This window comes from Pangasianodon hypophthalmus, chromosome 25 (assembly GCF_027358585.1).
Source record: "Pangasianodon hypophthalmus isolate fPanHyp1 chromosome 25, fPanHyp1.pri, whole genome shotgun sequence".
NCBI classification, from domain to species: Eukaryota; Metazoa; Chordata; class Actinopteri; order Siluriformes; family Pangasiidae; genus Pangasianodon; species Pangasianodon hypophthalmus.
Window position 1 is genome coordinate 238,673 of NC_069734.1, and position 18,828 is coordinate 257,500.

Genomic DNA, 18,828 nt, shown 5'->3' on the forward strand with positions numbered 1-18,828 from the left:
AATGATTGAAATGAAGCAATCAAGATGTGAAATCGCTAAACATTTTACAGTTCGTTCTGATGGACAGGCATGTTGTGGTTCTGACGTGCCATCTATATCACACTGAATCCTCCAGATGTACGTAAGATACACAGTAAGTGTATGAACATTGCTGCTCATGATGCCATGCATGCAAAATCACATGTCCAGTGTAAACCAGGAGTCGCATCCAGCCGTGTCACACCACCCCAGCATTGTTTTCCTGTTACAACACACCTTGGCATGTTTTATTCCTTATGCATCATTCGAAGCTGGATCTGATTGAATGAGATTAGTGTGGATGTGCACTTAGAAACCATGAAGATGGCTTACGACTGCAATTGCCAGTTGCACTCGAGTCTCCATTAGTGAACAGCTGATAACTTCAACAAAACAGACTTTATGTTAAAACTATAATGAATTTAGAAATGACTCTGATGATCATATTCATAAATTACTCATAAGCTCCTGGTTACACAACTGCACTATGTGTCCATGTAGTACACAGTTATAGAAGGGAATGATTTATAATCGCACTATCGGGTGTCACCCAGATGAAGATGGTTCCCTTTTGAGTCTGGTTCCTCTCAAGGTTTCTTCCTCATATCATCTCAGGGAGTTTTTCCCCACCGTCACCTCTGACTCGCTCATTAGAGATAAATTTATAAAATTACATCTGAATTTATTTGTTCCTGTAAAGCTGCTCTGAGACAATGTGCATTATTAAAAGCGCTATACAAATAAAATTGAATTGATCAGTGAAGTATCATGTTGAATTAATATCTGATGAAATTAGAACCATTACTAGTCAGGTGCTCACACTCGAGTGTGTGTATAAACAGGAAGTTGGGTGTGTTTTCATGCAGAGTTTCTGTAATTAAACAGTTTGTGTGGATTTTTCCTGAATGTTGCTGGAAATAAATCAGACTGCAGGCAAGTGCAAGATAGAGCAGAGTGAACACACACACACACACACACACTTGCGAGCATCCAGTGGCAGGCTGCCATTGCTGTGTGTGTGTGTGTGTGTGTGTGTGTGTGTGTAGGAGCGACAGGATGGGAGGTTTAAAGCAGAGTTTAAGAAAATCTTTGCTGGAAATGAGAGCAGAAACGTTTTGACATTTTGGCGTGTCCTCAGTTGAGGAATTGTGGGTTTTGTCTCATTGTTGTTGGTTTAAATGAGGCAGTGTTAAGTGTGTGAGTGATGTGGGCTCAGTGATGTCAGTCAGAGCGACAGATTCTGACGGGTGAAGAACAGTGAGAGGTGGAGATGAACATTCCCACTGAGCTTTATTATCCACTCCTCACATTTAGTCCACAAAACTGCAGGAAAAGGTGAAGGACTGACATCGAGACTCACGCAGAGTGAATTACTGCCTCTGTTAAATGTCATGTTCCTCTCTCAGAGAACTGCAGCTAAAAGTGAACTAAAATCTTTATTATTCAAATCAGCAGGCGGAATCCAGGTCAAATCAGGCGAACGACTGGGCCGATACAGAGCACTACAGAGAGACCGGATCAGAAACAAAACCGGACAAAACCAGAAGGACAATCAGGAAATAAACTGTCAGATGTGAAGCAGAAACCTTTTAGCGTAGTAGCTAAAACTGTATTTAGCTAAATTTACTATAGCTAAATCCTTTAATTCATAGATCCTCAGTTTCTAGCTCCTATTTTCTAATTTCTTAGTTCCTTAAACCCTAGATTGTAGTTTGCTATTTCTTTATTCCTAGTTTATGAAAAAAAAAAAATCCTCAGAACTGCAGATGATAACAATAAACCTGACTAACAGAGACTCTTAAACACACTGAACTGACTGAATAGAAAGCAGACTCAGGTGTGTTAGAGTTCAGGTGAGTGTGAGAGTAGTAAAGTCTGGGCTGGAACAGGATCTGGATCAGAGTGGAGATGGATATGACTCTGCTCCTGTGTAACTGAGCATAATGGACATCATCACTGACTGGTTTAATTTAAATATTTCAAAAGTCCTAGTTAAGGAATCCATCACTCGGGTCAGAGACAGAAACAAGGGCCTAAAGAGTAAGCAAACTAATCAATGGGAAATGCGTGAGGTAGTAAACTAGAAACTACGGAAACTAGGAACCCGAGTTAAGAACTAAAAAGTAGGGGCTAAGATCTCAGGAAACTTAAAATAAAAACTGAGGACTTTAGGGACTAAACTACAGTAAATAAGGAACGAGGAAATTTTGAAATAAAGGATTTAGGAACTAGAATGTAGGGGCTAAATGTGAGGAGAATAATAGTTAGAAAAATTCCAGCTTCCAAACTATAAACTAAGAGAATAAAAACAGAGGATTAAAAGATTTAGGGACTAAAAACTAGGAATTAAAGAACCTCAGATATTTAAAATGTAGGAATAACACACAACGGGCCGTGCTGTTATATGATAAAAATAAACAAGACTCCTTTCATAAATATTAAATAAAAATGTCCTCTACAGAAAAACATATCAACAATCACACGTTTTAATCCGTTTATGTGGAGCGTCTACCATAAACCTTCTGAAGAATTCAGAGAATTCAGCTATTCAGATATAAAAATTTATAATCAATTTTAATTTATAATCAAATGTTTTATCTGGGTTTGATAACAAACACTTCACATTTCTATTTAATTAGAATCTGAGGGAAATTATCTCTAAAGAAGTGCACTTGGCAGTGAGTGTGCACTCGTTCTAGCTGTCCATCACGGAGAGAAAGAGGGAGCACTTGTCATTTTCACCGTGAAGGTCGAATGAATCTTGGTGAGATGGCTGCTGTCAGAGGATCAGTGACGTTTTCTTCATCTGTCTCTGATGTTTTAATCATTCAGCACCTCCGTCGTCTCACCGCTGACTTCCCCAGGATCAATGCGCCCTTTTAAGTGCACTCAGAGCAAAGGGTCGATCGATGGGCTCTCTGTCATCACCAGTGATGATGAAACGGACAGCTCACTCTTCTTCCTAATTCCAGACAGTGTCATGTCTTTTTTCTCCTTTCCTTTGAAACAGGATGATTTGGATGCAGAGTGATTTTTTTTTTCTGTCGGAAACGTCCTCGTGTCAAATTGATGTGTGACATTTACTGGCTTGTTGAAACTTGAGTGCTCTCTCGCTGTGGTGTGAGAGCTAATGAAGAGCTCGTCGTGCACATGAATGAATCAGGAGGAGAAAAAAAATCAGAAAGTGTCTCGCTCTCTCCTACAGCCTGCAGCGCTGCACATAATCACATTTAAATTAAATTATGAGCATTAAACTGATTCACTGATTCACTCAGTCACTGATTCACTCAGTCACTGATTCACACCGACTATAGATTCAGTACAGATTCAGTATAGATTCTCTGTGATTGTGTGAAATTTGTGACTCATTACTGTTTATTCCTCACTTTGTTTTCTGCCACAGTCCACCATGCACACCATCTGATCACCATGACAACCACAATTACATTTTATTAGCTAGCTAGCTTAGCCCTCGCATTCTGTAGCTAAACATGATGATTCCTACATCGTTATTCTCAAATAATTAAAATAGCATTAAAATGTCTCTCTCTCTCTCTCTCTCTCTCTCTCTGTCTCTCTCTCTTTCTTTCTCTCTCTCTCTGCTCCGTCTCTCTCTCTTTCTTTCTCTCTCTCTCTCTCTGCTCTGTCTCTCTCTTTCTTTCTCTCTCTCTCTCTCTCTCTCTGTCTCTCTCTGTCTCTCTCTCTCTCTCTCTCTCTCTGTCTCTCTCTCTCTCTGCTCTGTCTCTCTCTCTGTCTCTCTCTGCTCTGTCTCTCTCTTTCTTTCTCTCTCTCTCTCTCTGCTCTGTCTCTCTCTCTCTCCGTCTCTCTCTGTCTCTCTCTCTCTCTGCTCTGTCTCTCTCTCTGTCTCTCTCTCTCTCTCTGTCTCTCTCTCTCTCTCTCTGTCTCTCTCTCTCTGTCTCTCTCTCTCTCTGTAAATGAATGTCGCAGTGAATCATCTTCAGGCATTAAGAGTGAAAAATGAACAGACACTTTTATGTTATGACACAAAGCTCTGTGTGTGTGAGTGTGTGTGTGTGTGACAGAGAGAGAGAGAGACACTCCTCTGAAAGTGTATTATTGATTCTCACTGCTGTATTCCACATTATAACACTAAAGCTGATTATACAGTAACGGACAAACACGAGGAGTCGCACTGCATTTATATGCAAATACAGCGCATGATAGACACCCTGAATAATGGTGTGTGCGTGCGTGTGTGTGTGTGTGTGTGTGTTTATTTCTGAGTGGATTTGATGTTATATCTGAAAACTTTTTATTTATTTACTGTGTGATGGTGGATGAATAATGATTCTTCTTGAACTCTGTGTATTATTTTATAGTGGTGCTGACAACTAATTAATCATCTAATCTACTCTACTCTAATGTATTCTAATCTAATCTAATGTAATCTATTCTAATCTAATCTAATGTAATCTATTCTAATCTAATCTAATGTAATCTATTCTAATCTAATCTAATGTAATCTATTCTAATCTATTCAATTCAATTCAATTCAATTCATTTTTATTTGTATAGCGCTTTTTACAAAGGTCATTGTCTCAAAGCAGCTTTACACAAACAAAAGTAAAGTGAAGTGTGTGTGTGTGCCGTCTCTGATGAGCAAGCAGGGCGACGGTGGCAAGGAAAAACTCCCTGAGATGGTGATAGGAAGAAACCTTGAGAGGAACCAGGCTCAACAGAGAACCCATCCTCATATGGGTTTACACTGTAGTGTGCGTGTGTGTGAGCACAATGTGTGTTGGTGTAGTCCATGGAAAACAGCTGAAGCGTTTTCGTGGCAGTATGAAGCATTGCCAGTGGACAGGTCCAGAGTGAAGGGGGGGAGGTCTGGATCACCGGCAGCTCAGGAGTGTAGCTCGGCAGAAGGAGAAGGAAAGTGGTTAGGTACACTCACAGTCACTGTGTGGAGATAAAACTCAACATCCACGAGTCCCCCAGATCTACTCCTTTGAAAAAAAAACACTAGTCGCTAAATGCTAGGTTAAATAAATAAGTCTTCAACCTCGACTTAAACACTGAGACCGTGTCTGCTTCACGTACATTAACTGGGAGACTATTCCATAATTTTGGGGCTTGGTAAGAGAAAGCTCTGCCCCCTGCCGTGGTTTTGGCAACGCGTGGTACTGATAGACAGCCTGCATCCTTAGAGCGAAGTAGGCGCGGCGGAACGTAAGGTACTAACATATCGCTTAAATACTGCGGAGCGAGACCGTTTAATGCTTTATAGGTTAGGAGTAATATTTTAAAATCGATGCGGAATCTTACTGGGAGCCAGTGTAATGTAGATAAGACTGGCGTGATATGCTCATACTTCCTAGTCCTAGTCAGGACCCTCGCTGCTGCGTTCTGAACTATCTGAAGCTTATTTATGCATCTAGATGAGCATCCAGATAGTAAAGCATTACAGTAATCTAATCTGGACGTGATAAATGCATGGACTAGTGTTTCAGCATCACTTAGCGAAAGTATATTTCTAATCTTAGCAATATTTCTGAGGTGGAAAAATGCTAACCTGCTTACATTATCTACATGCGCCTCAAATGAGAGATTAGAGTCTATAATCACACCGAGATCTTTTACTGTTAGACTACTTGAAACAGAGAGACCATCTAAAGTAACAGTGTGATCTCTAAACTTACTTCTAGCGGCTTGTGGTCCCAGTACCAGAACCTCTGTTTTTTCTGGGTTTAGCAGGAGAAAGTTGCTTAGCATCCAGTCTCTTATGTCTATCGCACATGCCTCAACTTTCTTTAACTGGCTATTCTCATCTGGCCTAGCTGAGACGTATAACTGTGTGTCATCAGCATAACAATGGAAGCTAATATTATGTTTACGGATTATGTTACCTAAAGGGAGCATGTATAACGTGAAAAGCAGTGGGCCTAAGACTGAACCCTGCGGAACGCCATATTCTACTCGATAACGTGCTGAGTGGTCACCGTTTAAATCTACAAACTGATAGCGATCGGTTAAATAAGATCTAAACCAGTCGAGGGCTGAGCCCTTAATTCCTACGACCTTTTCCAGTCTGTGAAGAAGGATATTATGGTCGATAGTGTCGAACGCTGCGCTAAGGTCGAGTAAAATTAATAAACTAATGCAACCCCGATCAGAGGCTAATAGCAAGTCATTGACTACTTTGACTAATGCTGTCTCTGTGCTGTGGTGGGGCCTGAAACCTGACTGATAAAGTTCATAGATATTATTACTTTGTAGATATGAAATTAGCTGCTGCGCTACTACTTTCTCTAATATTTTAGATAGAAAGGGAAGGTTTGAAATCGGCCTATAGTTAGTTAAGTTGTTAGGGTCAAGGTCTGGTTTCTTCACTAGTGGTTTAATAACAGCTAATTTAAGTGATTTTGGAACGTACCCATTGCTCAGTGAGGAGTTAACTATTTTAAGCAGGGGTTCAGTTACGGTTCCAACTATTTGCTTAAGAAGACGTGTTGGTACCGGATCTAATAGACAGGTTGATGATTTAGCAGAAGAGATGAGCGAGATTAAATCATTCTCTTCAAGAGGAGTAAAACTTTCTAAGCTCTGATCTATGGTTAGTCTATCCTCCCAGTCTATTGTATAATTTGGACTTTGGGCCTGTATCTCCTGCCTAATGTTTTTAATTTTGCTATCAAAGAATTTCATGAAATCATTACTTTTATATGCTGTTATTGTGGAAATTTCTGTCGATGTCTTATTCCTAGTTAATTCTGCTATGGTGTTAAATAAGAATTTAGGATTACTTTTATTATTTTCTATAAGCGTTGATAAGTAAGTGGACCTAGCTTGCCTTAGAGCTTTTTTATAGGCTAAAATACTGTCTTTCCATGCTATTTTAAATGCTAGGAGTTTGGTCTGGTGCCATTTACGCTCTAGCTTTCGGGCGTTCTGTTTTAGAGAGCGGGTGTGGTCACTATACCACGGAGCGAGTTTCTTATCTTTAATTGTTTTTCTTCTAAGTGGGGCTACATTATCTAAGGTACAGCGGAATGTCGACTCTAAAAATTCTGTCGCCTGTTCGAGTTCTAAAGGGTCTGAAGGTGACCCTATACTAGCGGATAATTCTGGTAGGTGATTAATAAAGCTCTGCGCGGTCGCAGGTGTTATTGTACGGCTAAATCGGTAGCGCGGTTCTGTGTGTACAATGCTACTGTGACGCACACAAAACGAAATCAGACTGTGATCTGATATTGCCTCAGACTGCGGGATTATCACTATATCTGTTATATTAACTCCAAGAGATAATATTAAGTCTAACGTATGACCTGCTTTATGTGTGGATCCTACAACACACTGATTGACTCCCAATGAGTCAAGTATGGATGTAAACGCTATCTTCAGCGGGTTGCCTATATTCTCAAAATGAATGTTAAAGTCTCCAGTAATTATCGCTCGGTCCACAGAAACAACTAGGTTTGATAGGAAATCTGTAAATTCACTAAGAAATTCAGAGTACGGTCCTGGGGGTCTGTAGATAATAACTAACGGAAGGGACTGTGATGACTTATCATTAGCGACTGCACTTATGTTACTATAAAGTGCTTCAAATGAATTAAAGTTTTGTCCTAGTTTCTGTATGATGGTCAGATTATCCTTATGAATAACTGCGACGCCTCCTCCTCTACCGGTTAAACGAGGCTGATGTATGTAGCTATAAGCGGGCGGACTAGCTTCATTTAATGCAACATAATTGTTCTGCCTAATCCATGTTTCTGTTAAACATAACGCGTCATACTCCTGGTCCGTGATCAGTTCATTAACTAAGAGCGTTTTAGACTCAAGAGATCTGATATTTAGCAAACCTAGCTTTAGAGTAGAGGTGCAGGCTGCACTCTCAGTATTATTATCTAATGTAGGTATGTTTATTAAATTGCTAAAACAGACTTTATTCTTTCTTAATTTTAATACAGCACGGGGAACAGACACAGTCTCAATGCTATGTACCCTAGGTGACGACTCTAGGCAGCTAGCAGACGGTTGGGTTAAGCCAATTGTATCAGTCTGGTGAGTTGAACAGTAGCTATTATAATTGCAATCTAAGGTATGGCTTACCAGTCAGATGGTGCGTAGTGTCCTAGAGATGTTGTCCGAGAGGACCGCTGCTCCAGCTCTGCTTGGGTGCAGGCCGTCAGTGTGGTAGAGCCTAGGACGCTCCCAGAAAATATTCCAGTTATCAATAAAGGGTAATTTCTGGTCTTGACACCATGACTGTAACCATTCATTAAAAGCAAATAGCCTACTGAACCTCTCAATTCCTCGCTGGAACGTGGGAAGCGGTCCTGACACGATGATCCTCGTCGTGGGCGATGTGCTGCGTACCTTCTCAATCAGGCTTCTGAAGTCCTTCTTCAGGATCTCCGTCTGCCTCAGCCTGGTGTCGTTCGTGCCAGCATGGAGGACCACAGCTCCGATGTTCTTCCCATTCAGGATCGCGGGTACCTGTGCAGCGACATCGAGAACACGAGCACCAGGAAAACAGCGAGTGCGCACCTTACCTTTAGCCGTGGTAGCACGGACGTGCCGGACGATGGAGTCTCCGATGATCACCGCGTCGCTTTCCGACTCGCGAAGTGGAGCGAAGCGGTTCCTGGTCGAGATCTCGAAAACGGGTGGCGGCGGAGGGGGAGAGGTCCTCGCCCGGGTCCTGGCTCGTGTCTTCCGCTGCTGCTGCATCCAGGCTCCGTGGTACCCCGGTGCCGGAGTGAACGAAACCTGGGCGGGCCGCGACCTTGGTGCACTAGGCCTGGACAGAGAAATACGCGGAGTTGAGGTTTTGGGAGTGTTTGTTTCCCGCCGCGGATTTACCTGGGACAGGTGAGCGTCAGTCCGGGACGATTCCAGCACGGCTTTCCGCTGTCGCAGCTGGGCCTGCTTCACCTGTAGGTCGCGGATCTGTTTCTCCACGGCCTCCAACTCCAGATCCACCGAGTGCAGCTCGGGTGTATCCTCACCTGCACTCAAAGGCAGACACACAACCGACATGGTGTTTTAGAGCAGTAGTGTAACAGAAATAATCGGTGAGAAGCGTAAACAAACTTGTGGTAGCTGTGCTAACGGGCTAGCGATGCTAATGGGCTAACCGGCTAGAAGCGGGTGTTCTAGAACAAAATAAAATAAAACTAGTGTTATAAAAAGCGTTTCGAATGAGAATATTATAATATACTATCAGCTACTATAAATACTATAAAAAGTTTAAGAAATAGGACTAGATTAATATAAAAATCGAGAAATTTTTTAGGTCAGCTTGGCGGAGCTCCTGATCAGGGCAGGCAAAAAACCATTCCCGTTCCCGTTCACAGTTGATTCATGTAGTTTTTTACTTTCATTTTTGCTCTGGATTCTCATTTTGTAACTGCACTATGAAAGCAGCTGTGCTCCCAAAACTCAAATAATTCAGGGTTTGGATTAGACCATTGAACTCTTTCACAGCAGTGGTGTGTGTGTGTGTGTGTGTGTGTGTGCGCAAATGTGTGTGTGTGCGTGTATGTGTGTGCGCAAATGTGTGTGTGTGTGTGTGTGTGTGTGTGTGTGTGTGTGTGCGCAAATGTGTGTGTGTGTACAGCAGCTGGTGTTTTTGCCCTTTAGGCTGAAAAGTGACACACAGCTGCTTTTTCTGTCTGCTATTGATTTCCGCCAGCGATCTGAGCTCCATACCCTCATCACTCCTGCATTACAGGGCAAAACACACACACACACACACACACACACACACACACACACACAGATGTTTCTGCGTCAGTTTTCAGTTCCAGGCATTATCTATGTGTATGTGTGTGTGTGTGTGTGTGTGTCTCCATCCACTTGTGATTATCTGCATCTACAATCTGTGCAGAAGAAAGCTACACCATCCTCAGTCCACTGGACGCATCCCAGAGCACACACACACACACACACACACACACACACCCTATTCACTCTACACACACACACACACACACCCTATTCACTCTACACACACACACACACACACTATTCACTCTACAGGCCACACACACACACACCCTATTCACTCTACAGGCCACACACACACACACACACACACACACAGTACCACACATAAGTATTTACTTTATCACATATGGTAGAGTTCCAATGTGGAAATGAAATGGACTTAATTGAGATTTTATGTCATGAATCTATATAAATCTACATAATATCGATTTGGAGAGAAAATCAATATAGTTTGTTCATCACTGTTCATCACCCTAAGAACTCCAAGCCCTCTGTGAAGCATGGTGATGGTAGCATCGGGTGGTGGCAATGCTTTTGTTCAGCAGAGGAAAAACCCAGGGTCGGGGTCGAGGGTGAGATAGACGGAGACATTTACAGGACAATGCTAGAAATAACCCTGTTCCAGAGACTGGGGCCGGAGCTTCACCTTCCAACAGGACAAAAAAGTACACTGGAGTGGATCAGCACCAAGAACCTGAATGTTCTCAATCTGATTCAGAGTCTGTGGTAAGACTTTAAAATCTCTGTTCACCAATGGCAATGCTCTCCATCCAATCTGACAATTAAATTAAATTCAATTTTATTTAGATAGCACTTTTATCAATGGACACTGTCACAAAGCAGCTTTACAGAAATCCGGATATATAGATATAAATTTATCCCTAATGAGGAAGCCAGAGGCGACGGCGATGAAGATAAACTCCCTGAGATGACATGAGGAACTAACTCTGAGAGGAACCAGACTCAAAAGGGAACCATCCTCATCTGGGTGACACCGGATAGTGCAATTATAAAAAATTACTCTTCTGCAACTGTGTACTATTATGTCAAGCAGGTAAAAACATCAGGATCCAGATGTGCAAAGCTGATAGAGACATATGCCAGCTGTAATTACAGCCGAAGGGGGTTCGAACAAGTACAGTCCCAGGGGGTGAATACTTATGCAACCACAAAATATCTGCTTTTTTTATTGAACATTTGTGTCACAGTAAAAAATATTTTCACCTTCAGATGTCAGATGTTGTGTAATACAAATACACAAAAACCCTAACAAACCCTTTTCACATCATCATCTATTGTGTGTCCCAAACATCACTCCTTATTCACTACACAGGCCACATTAACACGCCCATGAGACCACTGGGACATGTCCCAAACCACATGCCCTATTCAGTACAGTGCATTATGGGTATAATGTGAAATAACTCTACACTTTACATTATAAAATGGTGGATTTTTTGGTGAGAGGGATGTAGTCTATTCTCACCAAGAGCTGCTCTAAATTTTCAGTTGCTTCTCCTGTATCAAGGGCAATTTCTCTAGGGCACTTCTTATAGGAGATGCAGATTTTAATTCTAATATTTTCCATAAAGTATTAAGTACTGTTGCTATCTTTAGGGCATAGTGTAGAGTACAGTATATAGTACAGTGTAGAATACTGTGCAGAGTGCTGTGTAGAGTATAGTGTATAGTGTAGAGTATAGTGTAGTGTATAGTGTAGAGTATAGTGTAGAGTATAGTGTAGAGTATAGTATAGAGTATAGTGTAGAGTATAGTATAGAGTATAGTGTAGAGTATAGTATAGAGTATAGTGTAGAAGACGGTGTAGAATATAGTGTAGAAGACGGTGTAGAGTATAGTGTAGAAGACGGTGTAGAGTATAGTGTAGAGTATAGTGTAGAGTATAGTGTAGAAGACGGTGTAGAGTATAGTATAGAGTATAGTGTAGAGTATAGTGTAGAAGACGGTGTAGAGTATAGTATAGAGTATAGTGTAGAGTATAGTATAGAGTATAGTGTAGAGTATAGTATAGAGTATAGTGTAGAGTATAGTGTAGAAGACGGTGTAGAGTATAGTGTAGAAGACGGTGTAGAGTATAGTGTAGAGTATAGTGTAGAGTATAGTATAGAGTATAGTGTAGAGTATAGTATAGAGTATAGTGTAGAGTATAGTATAGAGTATAGTGTAGAGTATAGTATAGAGTATAGTGTAGAGTATAGTATAGAGTATAGTGTAGAAGACGGTGTAGAGTATAGTGTAGAAGACGGTGTAGAGTATAGTGTAGAGTATAGTGTAGAAGACGGTGTAGAGTATAGTGTAGAAGACGGTGTAGAGTATAGTGTAGAAGACGGTGTAGAGTATAGTGTAGAGTATAGTGTAGAGTATAGTGTAGAAGACGGTGTAGAGTATAGTGTAGAGTATAGTATAGAGTATAGTGTAGAGTATAGTGTAGAGTATAGTATAGAGTATAGTGTAGAGTATAGTGTAGAGTATAGTGTAGAGTATAGTGTAGAAGACGGTGTAGAGTATAGTATAGAGTATAGTGTAGAGTATAGTATAGAGTATAGTATAGAGTATAGTGTAGAGTATAGTGTAGAAGACGGTGTAGAGTATAGTGTAGAAGACGGTGTAGAGTATAGTGTAGAAGACGGTGTAGAGTATAGTATAGAGTATAGTGTAGAGTATAGTGTAGAGTATAGTGTAGAAGACGGTGTAGAGTATAGTGTAGAGTATAGTATAGAGTATAGTGTAGAGTATAGTATAGAGTATAGTGTAGAGTATAGTATAGAGTATAGTGTAGAGTCTAGTGTAGAGTATAGTGTAGAAGACGGTGTAGAGTATAGTATAGAGTATAGTGTAGAGTATAGTGTAGAGTATAGTGTAGAAGACGGTGTAGAGTATAGTATAGAGTATAGTGTAGAGTATAGTATAGTGTAGAGTATAGTGTAGAGTATAGTGTAGAGTATAGTGTAGAGTATAGTATAGAGTATAGTGTAGAAGACGGTGTAGAGTATAGTGTAGAGTATAGTGTAGAGTATAGTGTAGAAGACGGTGTAGAGTATAGTGTAGAGTATAGTGTAGAGTATAGTGTAGAGTATAGTGTAGAGTATAGTATAGAGTATAGTGTAGAGTATAGTATAGAGTATAGTGTAGAGTATAGTGTAGAGTATAGTGTAGAAGACGGTGTAGAGTATAGTATAGAGTATAGTGTAGAGTATAGTGTAGAAGACGGTGTAGAGTATAGTGTAGAAGACGGTGTAGAGTATAGTGTAGAAGACGGTGTAGAGTATAGTATAGAGTATAGTGTAGAAGACGGTGTAGAGTATAGTGTAGAGTATAGTGTAGAAGACGGTGTAGAGTATAGTGTAGAAGACGGTGTAGAGTATAGTGTAGAAGACGGTGTAGAGTATAGTGTAGAGTATAGTGTAGAGTATAGTGTAGAAGACGGTGTAGAGTATAGTATAGAGTATAGTGTAGAGTATAGTGTAGAAGACGGTGTAGAGTATAGTGTAGAGTATAGTATAGAGTATAGTGTAGAGTATAGTGTAGAGTATAGTATAGAGTATAGTGTAGAGTATAGTGTAGAGTATAGTGTAGAGTATAGTGTAGAAGACGGTGTAGAGTATAGTATAGAGTATAGTGTAGAGTATAGTATAGAGTATAGTGTAGAGTATAGTGTAGAGTATAGTGTAGAGTATAGTGTAGAAGACGGTGTAGAGTATAGTATAGAGTATAGTGTAGAGTATAGTATAGAGTATAGTGTAGAGTATAGTGTAGAGTATAGTATAGAGTATAGTGTAGAGTATAGTGTAGAGTATAGTGTAGAGTATAGTGTAGAAGACGGTGTAGAGTATAGTATAGAGTATAGTGTAGAGTATAGTATAGAGTATAGTGTAGAGTATAGTGTAGAGTATAGTGTAGAGTATAGTGTAGAAGACGGTGTAGAGTATAGTGTAGAGTATAGTATAGAGTATAGTGTAGAGTATAGTGTAGAGTATAGTATAGAGTATAGTGTAGAGTATAGTGTAGAGTATAGTGTAGAGTATAGTGTAGAAGACGGTGTAGAGTATAGTATAGAGTATAGTGTAGAAGACGGTGTAGAGTATAGTGTAGAAGACGGTGTAGAGTATAGTGTAGAAGACGGTGTAGAGTATAGTGTAGAGTATAGTGTAGAGTATAGTGTAGAAGACGGTGTAGAGTATAGTATAGAGTATAGTGTAGAGTATAGTGTAGAGTATAGTGTAGAAGACGGTGTAGAGTATAGTGTAGAGTATAGTATAGAGTATAGTGTAGAGTATAGTGTAGAGTATAGTATAGAGTATAGTGTAGAGTATAGTGTAGAGTATAGTGTAGAGTATAGTGTAGAAGACGGTGTAGAGTATAGTATAGAGTATAGTGTAGAGTATAGTATAGAGTATAGTGTAGAGTATAGTGTAGAGTATAGTGTAGAGTATAGTGTAGAAGACGGTGTAGAGTATAGTGTAGAGTATAGTATAGAGTATAGTGTAGAGTATAGTGTAGAGTATAGTATAGAGTATAGTGTAGAGTATAGTGTAGAGTATAGTGTAGAGTATAGTGTAGAAGACGGTGTAGAGTATAGTATAGAGTATAGTGTAGAGTATAGTATAGAGTATAGTATAGAGTATAGTGTAGAGTATAGTGTAGAAGACGGTGTAGAGTATAGTGTAGAAGACGGTGTAGAGTATAGTGTAGAAGACGGTGTAGAGTATAGTATAGAGTATAGTGTAGAGTATAGTGTAGAGTATAGTGTAGAAGACGGTGTAGAGTATAGTGTAGAGTATAGTATAGAGTATAGTGTAGAGTATAGTATAGAGTATAGTGTAGAGTATAGTATAGAGTATAGTGTAGAGTCTAGTGTAGAGTATAGTGTAGAAGACGGTGTAGAGTATAGTATAGAGTATAGTGTAGAGTATAGTGTAGAGTATAGTGTAGAAGACGGTGTAGAGTATAGTATAGAGTATAGTGTAGAGTATAGTATAGTGTAGAGTATAGTGTAGAGTATAGTGTAGAGTATAGTGTAGAGTATAGTATAGAGTATAGTGTAGAAGACGGTGTAGAGTATAGTGTAGAGTATAGTGTAGAGTATAGTGTAGAAGACGGTGTAGAGTATAGTGTAGAGTATAGTGTAGAGTATAGTGTAGAGTATAGTATAGAGTATAGTGTAGAGTATAGTATAGAGTATAGTGTAGAGTATAGTGTAGAGTATAGTGTAGAAGACGGTGTAGAGTATAGTATAGAGTATAGTGTAGAGTATAGTGTAGAAGACGGTGTAGAGTATAGTGTAGAAGACGGTGTAGAGTATAGTGTAGAAGACGGTGTAGAGTATAGTGTAGAGTATAGTGTAGAAGACGGTGTAGAGTATAGTGTAGAAGACGGTGTAGAGTATAGTGTAGAAGACGGTGTAGAGTATAGTGTAGAGTATAGTGTAGAGTATAGTGTAGAAGACGGTGTAGAGTATAGTATAGAGTATAGTGTAGAGTATAGTGTAGAGTATAGTGTAGAAGACGGTGTAGAGTATAGTGTAGAGTATAGTATAGAGTATAGTGTAGAGTATAGTGTAGAGTATAGTATAGAGTATAGTGTAGAGTATAGTGTAGAGTATAGTGTAGAGTATAGTGTAGAAGACGGTGTAGAGTATAGTATAGAGTATAGTGTAGAGTATAGTGTAGAGTATAGTGTAGAGTATAGTGTAGAAGACGGTGTAGAGTATAGTATAGAGTATAGTGTAGAGTATAGTGTAGAAGACGGTGTAGAGTATAGTGTAGAGTATAGTGTAGAAGACGGTGTAGAGTATAGTATAGAGTATAGTGTAGAGTATAGTGTAGAAGACGGTGTAGAGTATAGTGTAGAGTATAGTGTAGAGTATAGTGTAGAAGACGGTGTAGAGTATAGTATAGAGTATAGTGTAGAGTATAGTGTAGAAGACGGTGTAGAGTATAGTATAGAGTATAGTGTAGAGTATAGTGTAGAGTATAGTGTAGAAGACGGTGTAGAGTATAGTATAGAGTATAGTGTAGAGTATAGTATAGTGTAGAGTATAGTGTAGAGTATAGTGTAGAGTATAGTATAGAGTATAGTGTAGAAGACGGTGTAGAGTATAGTGTAGAGTATAGTGTAGAGTATAGTGTAGAAGACGGTGTAGAGTATAGTGTAGAGTATAGTGTAGAGTATAGTATAGAGTATAGTGTAGAAGACGGTGTAGAGTATAGTGTAGAGTATAGTGTAGAGTATAGTGTAGAAGACGGTGTAGAGTATAGTGTAGAGTATAGTGTAGAGTATAGTGTAGAGTATAGTGTAGAGTATAGTATAGAGTATAGTGTAGAGTATAGTGTAGAAGACGGTGTAAGGCAGTGAACTTGTTAGAGGTCTTTTCAGAGGAATTTTCCATTTAGACGTCACTCCTCAGCATTTCCTCTCCTCCGTGACGGTGAGCTGAAGCGCTTCATTGATTTGGAGGAAATTGATCCAGGGCGAGCGGATTGTCCCAGGAGGGAGACGCTGATTCACTCAGAGGGCAATCAGAGGGACGAAACTTAACAAGCCCCCGACGTGTTCAGGTCAAAACCACCCTGTGAGGAGTTTTACTAAAAGTGGAGCGATCTGACCTGAAGCTTGATTTAAAGCAACTGTTCTGAGAAAATGAAGCTGAGACGTGTTTACTGTCTGTTTATTTCTGCACTGGAGCTATGAGGCTAATGTAGCTGACAAGTTACAGAAACACAGAGTCAAGTCAAGTGGCTCTTTATGGCCTTTATCTACAGCATACAGCGTACAGTCGAGATCAGACGCTTCTCCCAGACCTGCGGTGCAACGTAGCTCCAGTTTAGCATCGTCTATCTGAGTAAAAGTTTCAGGTAGGGGGTGTGGTTTCAGATTTCCAAATTTTGAACATGAAAGTGTTAATTAGAAGAGTTCACATTTAATTTATGTATTTTATTTTTTCTTATTGTATAAAAGTTGTTACTGCGAGAAACGAGTGTGTGATTATTTCACCCTGCAGTTTGATGCTAAACGGGAGGCTGTAGACTTCGTCTCCGTGTTAGCTACACCAAACACGTCTCAGCTGATGGACTACATTTGGGATAAAGGGACTCGATGGACGTTTCAGTTTTTGGCAGAACTTCTCCTTTAATCTTTCTAATGGCTGTGTTTCCTTCAGGATTGTTTTTATTGATCAGCGCTGAGATGAAGAGAAGATAAATTGGGGAATTTAAAAATGAATGTTAGAGACGTATTGGTGTAAAATCTACAGAGACGTCCTGGAGGGAGCAGACACAACGCAGCTACGGATGGAACACTGCGGTGTGTGTGTGTGTGTGTGTGTGTGTGTGTGTGTGCGCTGCTTGGAGCCGTCATGGCTGCCTGCTGCAGGAGATTTTTCAGTGTAATGATGAGGAGAAGTAGAAATATTCCTCTTTTCCTTCCTTTCCTCACGACTGAACCCAATATGTCAGCGGACGGAGCAGAGCACGAGCGAGACAGAGTGCGATCCCTCCGTCCCTTAACGATGTGCTGATTAACGCCCGCTCCACCAGCACCGCGACTCGCTGACTTATAGCATTATATTTTTAAATTGCCCTCTCCGGAACGTCTGATAAATCAACACACAGGTCATTAAATGGTTCGTTATCCTCCTAATATGATTCATAGATGGCGGAGGAGCAGAAGAGGGTGAACAGAGGGACGGATGGGTGAACACATCGTCACGCTGATTTACAGAAAATTCAGCAATAAAAAAAAGACCACGGGGTCAAACGAGTCGCCGAGAAAAACGGAGATCTGAGAAATATCAGAAATATCAGAGCTTCACAACACAGCGTGTGGCATAGAGAATATTAAAACACATCAAAACTAGAAGCCTGAAGCAAACAGGAAGCAGTGAAAAGCTGCAGTGAGACAGAAATAAAACACTTTTATACATGAGAGACATGAAGGCTGCACACACACAGACACCGCGATCTGATTAACGTCAAACTACCAGAATAAAGCAAATACTGACAGCTCTGATTAGTTTAATAGTGTGTGTGTGCAGAGAGCCTTGAACTCATATATGGAAATACGGGTGTGTCTTTGGACCATATATGGAGATGTGGGCGTGTCTTTGAAATCCATAAATATAAATTTGGCTAAATAGGAAAGTTGGAATGCCAAACAGCTAAATCATGCTAGTTTTGTTAGCTAGTTTTATTAGCTAAATAGGATTTGTGTGGATTTGTTGTGTTGTGTTGTGTTGTGATCTGTTCATGTTTTATGTGTGTTATTATTACTTTTTTAATGTATATGATATATAAATAGTGTAAACCAGGCCTGATCATTAATAACACTTGAGTCTCAGTTGAATTTTTCAGCGTTAATTAGCTCATATTAAGTGTGAAGGTAAACAGTGAAGGATAAAAATTATTTCTAATAATTATTAATTATTCCGGCTCTTTTTCACTCCGTGACACTGAGGTGTTTCCCGGGAGAGAAGCTCTTTTCACTGAGACTCACGTCTGCTGAGACTCTGTTAGTCACCGTTTCATTAAATCACTCGCAAAAACGCAAAAAGAACAATTACAGCGTTTTAACTCGCCATTACAGAGCGCTGTCTCCCTCCAGGTAGCACTTAAAGAGGTTCCAGCATTAATGTGGAGATCAGATGCCCTAAGATAACTGCGTGTGTGTGTAAGAGTGTGTGTGTGTGTGTAAGAGTGTGTGTGTGTGTGTGTGTGTGTGTGTGTGTGTGTGTGTGTAAGAGTGTGTGTGTGTGTGTGTGTGTGTAAGAGTGTGTGTGTGTGTGCGCGCGCTTTAATCCCAGCACATTAACTGAAAGCAGCCGTGATGTTATCTGTCATGTCAATTGATTTTTGCTAGAAAAAGCGGTCACAGCTAACAGAAAAGTGAAAAGGAAAAGTGACTTTGTCTTCTTCAGATAAGGTTCAGTTTTCCCCTGAAAGCAGCAGCGTGTGTTCCCTTAGGGACGGCCATTTGTTTCTAACGTAACACAACCTGACGAGTTAGCATGGTTTAGTTAGCTAGTTTTGTTAGTTAGCTAGT

The 18,828-nt window shown here is 40.1% G+C and overlaps 1 protein-coding gene across 6 annotated transcripts; it reads right to left on the minus strand.

Annotated features, from left to right (window-relative positions):
- Positions 1-4,520: 4,520 nt before the first annotated feature.
- On the minus strand, positions 4,521-9,317 carry LOC128317471 (uncharacterized). 6 transcript variants are annotated; one of them, XM_053229545.1, is made up of 3 exons: positions 8,285-9,317; positions 8,092-8,182; positions 4,521-4,894 (listed from the first exon to the last, which is right to left on the minus strand). In XM_053229545.1, the coding sequence occupies exons 1-2, from the start codon at positions 9,019-9,021 to the stop codon at positions 8,095-8,097; spliced, it is 825 nt and encodes a 274-aa protein (XP_053085520.1). In that variant the 5' UTR covers positions 9,022-9,317; the 3' UTR covers positions 4,521-4,894; positions 8,092-8,094. The 6 variants fall into 6 exon arrangements, with proteins under 6 accessions (XP_053085520.1, XP_053085519.1, XP_053085518.1 ...); XM_053229544.1 differs by having other exon boundaries at positions 4,521-4,938; XM_053229543.1 differs by having other exon boundaries at positions 4,521-4,985.
- Between the last annotated feature and the right edge of the window lie 9,511 nt (positions 9,318-18,828).

What these genes read in the sequence shown, in the direction of transcription:
- LOC128317471 (XM_053229541.1), bottom strand. Translation starts at nt 9,021, where the DNA reads ATGTCGGTTGTGTGTCTGCCTTTGAGTGCAGGTGAGGATACACCCGAG.